Source organism: Balaenoptera physalus (assembly GCF_965194825.1).
Source record: "Balaenoptera physalus genome assembly, chromosome: 7".
NCBI lineage: Eukaryota > Metazoa > Chordata > Mammalia > Artiodactyla > Balaenopteridae > Balaenoptera > Balaenoptera physalus.
Window position 1 is genome coordinate 107,190,867 of NC_138886.1, and position 6,000 is coordinate 107,196,866.

The window sequence follows — 6,000 nt, forward strand, 5'->3', positions numbered from 1 at the left end:
TTTCCAAATTCTAGATCAGGAGAAAACTCAGATCCCTCAAGGAAAGCAAAAAGACATGTAGAACAGCTTTTAAAGACACAGGACTGAGAGACCACACAGAACTACAGCCACCCTTGGGCATCAAATGCCCCACAAGAGCTAGAATGCCAGTGGGACGTGGGCCCTCTGACCAGCCCTCATCCCCACCCCCCATCTCATTTTCTCCCTGAGCTTGTCAACACCGGAGGTCAGGCAGGCTGGGCCAGAAAGGCCTCTCCAGCCCCAGACCTCACTAGAACCTTGGGAGGGGCACACCAAAGGCCCCTGCTCCTAGGAACATGCTTCACTCTACCCCCCACTGAAAATGCCCATCACCTCTCAATCTCCAGAAAAGCCTCTCCCCCAAGTGGAATTTCCAACGAACTCCCAACTATGGGTTCCTTGCCAGGAAAGGGCCCTGGGGCTGAAATGTCCTTAGCACCAGCCTATCCCTTGTTCTCGACTGGCCTAACCCAGAGCCTTTCAACGTCCTGTGGTCACTCAGTTAACCCCACACCCCAGCTTTGGAAAGGGACTTCTCATGGGAAGGGAACTGAAAGGCTGTAGCCAAAGAGGATGCCGACAGCACCCTGCTCTTCTCCTGCTCTCAACCCCCCACACACTAGGGTCACAGACACCTGGGAGGACATCTCTGAACCGGCCCCCTACACGTGCAGAGGAGAGCAGTCTCTCCTCAGGCTCCTCAGCTGGGACAAGCCTGCCTGCAGCCTGGGGGGCTGGGCCTGGAGGTGACTGACGGCCGGCACTGCTCTCCTCCACCAGGGGACGGAGACCTCAGAAGGCGCCCACATCTGGAAGCCCTGCCGGCCCAAGGGGTGTGCAGCTCAGGAGCAAGCAATCTGGCTGCTTCTCCTGAAATACAATTTTCTTTTCTTCTTGGCCCTGCTCATTCTTGGCCCCAGAAAGCTGCGTTTTTTAACCAGCAGTAGGAGAAAAGGTCAGGTTTCGTAATAGCCCCTTCAGAGAGAGAGCGTTGCCGGGAAAGGCCGCAGGAGCACAGTAGGCCAGGAGCACCGTCCCAGCCTCCTCCCTCAGCCCCTCCCACCCCGAGAAAGCTGCCTGGAGAAAAGCCACCTCTGGCTCGGGGAGGCCAGACAGTGAAGGCCACACCCTAGAGCAGGGCCTGGCCCCCCGGGGAACTCATGCCTGTGGGAGGGGGAAGAGGAGGGAACTGGCAAAGGGCCCAGGCCCCAACCAACATCGACTGGACTGCAAGCCCCCGTCCTAGTCAGGACACTTCTTAGACACCCCCCAGCAAGTGTTTCCGGGATCTGCACCTACCTCCCCAGGCCTTCCCCTCTCCGCTCCTCCAGGAGGGAAAGGGTGCCCTCGTGACCCATCTGGGCAGCCTGGCTCACCGCTGGCTACACAGCAGCCCAGGGTGGCAGGAGCAGCACCCACAATGAAGCAGATGTGTGCTTCAGAGCACACACACACACACACACACACACACACACACACACACACACACACACACACACACACACCCCGTTAGCCTGCTCCCTCTCTGGAGCACCTACTGGGGCAGCAGCCTTGCCTGGGACTCCTGGTTAGCACACAGCCTTGCAAACACCCACTTTTCCTCACCTCCACCCCCAAGAATGCTCCCTCTATACCCCTGTCTCCCAAGCAGCTGAGATGATCTTGTGTAGCATAAAAAGGGGACGAGGGGTTGGTAATTCGGGGTGCGAAAGAGACTGCCGGGGTTCAGGGGCACCAGGCAGCCCCTGCTCGCTGCCCTTGGGGGAGTGGGCTTACAGAATGAGCAGTGGTCTTTGTTCAGTCCAGGATTCTCCCCTGACCCCTCTCCTTCTTCACCCAAGGAAGCAAACTTTGGCCTCCCTCCCATCTCTTCCCACCAGCTATGGGGTCCCCCGCCCCAGAGGTGGCAAAGGGAAGGCACTGAACAGCGGCTAGAAACACTCCACTCCCGCCCACCCACCTGGCTCAGGTCTGGGCAGGAGGGAGGGCAAACGGTGGGGAGAAACTTGAAAAGTGTTCCAGGGAGTGGAGCCCCTAGGAAGGGGTTCAGAGAGTGGGAAGCGGGGTGCATTTTCCAGCGGTTGATTGGCGGGTGGGGGATGGCTGCCAGGGCTGCCCCCACAGATGTCCAGCCGGGAGCTCCTGGCGAAACCCATGCCCTCTACCACGATCGACTCAGGGAGCCGCCGGGAAAGGTGGGACTGGCATGATTTTCCTTTCCACGACACTGAACCTCTCCCCTCCCTTCTCTCTTCCAGATCAAGAGTTGGAATTTTTTTTTTCTTAAGTTGCCGCAATTTGAACCCATTATTTTGAGGGAAATGAGCGCTATCACTGCGTGTGAGTGAGCGAGTGTGTGTCTGCGTGCGTGTGCGCGGGGATGGTCTGGGAGTTATAAGTCTCCTTGCCAATCCCCCGCGTAACCAGCCAGCCGCGGCTCCCGTCCCTCCGCCCGCATCCTCGCCGCCGGCCCTGCTCGGTTCCTCTACGCCCGGGCCCGGCTCGCCCCGCCGCGCGCTCTCCCCGCCGGTCCGTCCCCCGCCAGCGCCCCGCTCGCCCCCCGCGTTCCCCGCTGCTCGCCAGCGCTCGAACGCACGGCCCGCGCAGCCCCCGAGGCTCCGGCGGACACGCTGCCCTCGCCACACGCAGATACTCACCTAAAAAGAAGAAGAGGCAGAAGGCGTTTGCCAAGATCATGTTAAATAAATCCCACAGGTTTTTTTTGCTTTTTTTTTGTCTTTCTCCCTTGGATTAAAAAATAACAACAACAACAACAGTAATAATAATAGCCAAGCAGTGATAATCAGCCCCAAATCCAATGCGGAGATCCCAGCTGGTCCACCCGATGAAGATCCTGAGTCCTGCGATTCTCGCCTCTGGCTGGAGCGGGTAGTGGAATGGAGGGCGGTGGGCGGCCTCTCGACGCCCCCTTTGCCCACTAAAATCAAATATACACGTATTCGGATGTATAATCTGCTTTCCAAGCCGACAGCCGGTCCTCAGGTCTGCCCTCCCCTCAGCTCATCCGGGAAGGCGCGAGTCCCCACGGGTCCGATTCCCCTGCGCTTCCCCGGAGGGGACTGGGGAGGTGGGGGAGAAGCGATCTGAGAGCGAAGGGCTGGAAGGAAGCGGCGAGGGTGGGGGTCAGAATAAAGCGCAAATAAGAAAGAAATCCACCGACGGGTGTAAGCGCCTAGGAACAAACCAGCGGGAGCTTCGAGGACCAGAGACCGGAGTCGCTTCTTTCGCACAAGACGACGGAAAGATTTTTAAAAATCTTCTCCCGCTAACCCTTGCTCGTGTCACTTTTTTCTAATGGAATTCCAGTGACCGTGTGTCTCTGCGTGCGTGTGTCTTTCTCTCTCCTCTCCCTCCCTCTCCTCTCCCCGGCTCTCGCTCTTTGCTCCCGCTCTCTCCGGCTCTCCCTCGCTCTCCTCTCCCGCCCCCTTCTCCCTCTCCCTGCTCCTCCCTCCGCCCGCCCCCTCCCCCTTCGCGGCTCCTTCGCCGGGGCTCTCGCGCCCGCGCCCCTCTCCTCCGCCCGGGGCTCGGCGCTCGGGCTCCCAGGCGCTGGTGGCGCGAGGCGCGGGCGCGCAGCGGAGCAGCGACACTGCAGCGGCGGCGGCGACAAGGCGGTGGCGGTGGCGCCGGGGAACGCGGGCCGAGAGGAGAGCTCCGCCGCTGTCTCCCTCTGGTCTGCCGCCCACCCTTCCCCGGACTGACCTGCAGCCTTGCCGGAAACTGACAGGCTCCCCCGGCAAAGGCTCGGGCTCCAACCCAAAGCCACCAAAGCCTCCGCACCCTCCTCCTCCCCCCGCCGCGCGCCAACCCCCCCACTGCCCCCGCCCCCCGCGCCCCGACCACCGGCTCACGGAGGCCTGGGGAGGCTCAGCGGAGGCCCGAAGGCGTGGAGCGCCGGGCGCCCGAGCCATCCCGGGGGCGTGGGGGGAAGGGCGCTAGAAAAAAAAACCCTGCTTGGTGGCTAGGGTCTGGGGACGGGGCTGCACCATCCGCGGGCGGATGCGTCCTTCGGCCAGCGAGCCGAGGCAGAGTGTCTTCCCGAAGGCGCTAGGGAGAAGAAGGATCCCCTCCGGCGCCAGCCCCCAGCGTCCCCGCGCAGCCTGCCTGCCCCGGTCGAGCCCCGCGTACGCATACACGTGTGCTCTCCGCGCGGAGCTCGAGAACTTTCCCCGCACGCCCGCGGCGCGCTCGCCCCCTATACGCCCCAGCGTCGCAGCCCTTCGAGACTGCCCTTCCCCACTTGTCTCCCTCCTCCGGTGCGGGGAGAAGTCTGCCGAGCCGGGGCTGCCTGACCGCCTCATCGGAGGCCGGCGAACCTCGCCGAACTGCGCGGGAGGGATCGGGGAGGCGGACTCACACCCAACCCCGGCGGGAGCGCCCCGGGACCGACCCGGGCCAGGGCTCCGCGCCAGACTCGGCGGCCGGCGCTCGGCTGCGAGCTGGGCTCCGGGGAGTTCTCCCGAGGCAGCAGGCAGCTCCCCGCTTCCGAGGCTCTGGGTGGGGTCCCCTCCCCCTTCCGGGAAGGGGGCGATTGATCCATCTGTCCACGGGCCGGGCTCACCGGCGTGCTTTAGTCACGGAATTTACAGTAAACGCTCAGAAGCACCAAAAAGGAAGCGTCTGGCTGGGATAGGGCTGAAGGAGAGGTGAGACTGCTGACACGTTCCGACAAGAGGGGGCGAGACGGTGGGCTGTGGACACGCGCGGGCACACCCACGCACCCCGGGCACCCCAGTTTCACGCTGCCATCTGATACATCCTCAGCTGCGTTAGAGCTGCCCAGCATCCCTCGGCTCCCGCGCACACATTCTTGCACGCAGCTCTGCGCGCGCACCCCAAGTGCCGGGGCGTGGTACACACAGTGCCTCGTAAAGTTTCCGCGCTACCCAAAACCGGATCTGGGCTGGATCGAAGGCGTAGGTGTTAGTGCATTTTAAGATGCGTTTTTAAATGAACAAGACTCTGGAAAAGAGTAAATGCTAGAAATGGACCTGGGCGCGAAGGGAGGGGTCACTTACAAAACCTGCAGCCTAGCCTTCGCTAGTGGAAAAGCTAGAGGGAGCAACTTCCATCTTGCGCATTCAGGCGGGAACGCGGCTTCTCCAGCCTGGGAAGCGCAGAGCTGAGGGTCTCCTCCGAACGCCTCACATCTGCCCCATCCTGGGGCATCAGCCCTCGCTCCATCCTGTCACCCTGCCATTGAGTGGTGCCCGCTTGGAGGCGTGACCCTAGCAGGTGAGTGGAGAACCTGGGCCAGGAAGGCTTGGGGATTGGAGCTGGGGAAAGTCCCCTCGGGGCTGCCCTCCCTGCCATTCCTCCGGGCCTCTTCAGTTCTAGGAAAGGACTTCACATTTTCACTCCAAAAGCTGGGAGACTTAAGGAACCGGCTTCAGAAAAGTTTAGGTTAAGGGTTGAAAACCTGATAGGAATTATACTCTTGGATCAGAGGCTGGAGGCTGGGAGACTGGTGTGAATAAATTTTCCCCCTCTCCTCTCCTACTTCCTGGGCCTTCTGGCTGCCCAAATGCCCTCCACCACTCCCACATTTCCGTATCTCACCTCGGACTTTCCCTCTCCCAAGACCCTACTCCAGGCTCCAAAATTGCTGCTAGGCACATCCCTCTACCTCCCCCACCTCAAAAACAATTTCTATAACTTTCTTTGAATCCTGGCTGGGCATAAGAAGGAAAATTCTCTGAAGCATATATGAGAGCTTTGCTGAGAAAGCAGTGATAAACACCCAGGGGTGGTGCCCACTGATTTCCTATGGTGGCGGGGGGGGGGGGGTGGAATCTAGTAGCAGGAGGTGAGTGGCTGAGATCCTTCAGGGACTCCAGGTCACAGAGTCATCACAAGGACAGTGGACAACACCAGCCAGGCCAACATTGACGTTGTTGTGGCCATGAGGCCCTCTGACCTTGGGCCCTTTCTTCCCTCCTGTCTAAACAAGCATCACCCACT

General features: G+C 60.9%; 1 protein-coding gene across 5 annotated transcripts in view; it reads right to left on the bottom strand.

The window, feature by feature from the left end:
- GFRA2 (GDNF family receptor alpha 2) overlaps positions 1–3,442 on the bottom strand; it is a 329,510-nt gene extending 326,068 nt beyond the window's left edge. For all 5 annotated transcript variants that reach the window (XM_082471294.1, XM_082471295.1, XM_082471293.1 and 2 more), the window contains exon 1: positions 2,679–3,442. In XM_082471294.1, coding sequence (XP_082327420.1) covers positions 2,679–2,718 — 40 coding nt within the window. In that variant the 5' untranslated portion in view covers positions 2,719–3,442. The remainder of the gene's footprint in view (positions 1–2,678) is intronic.
- Positions 3,443–6,000: the final 2,558 nt, after the last annotated feature.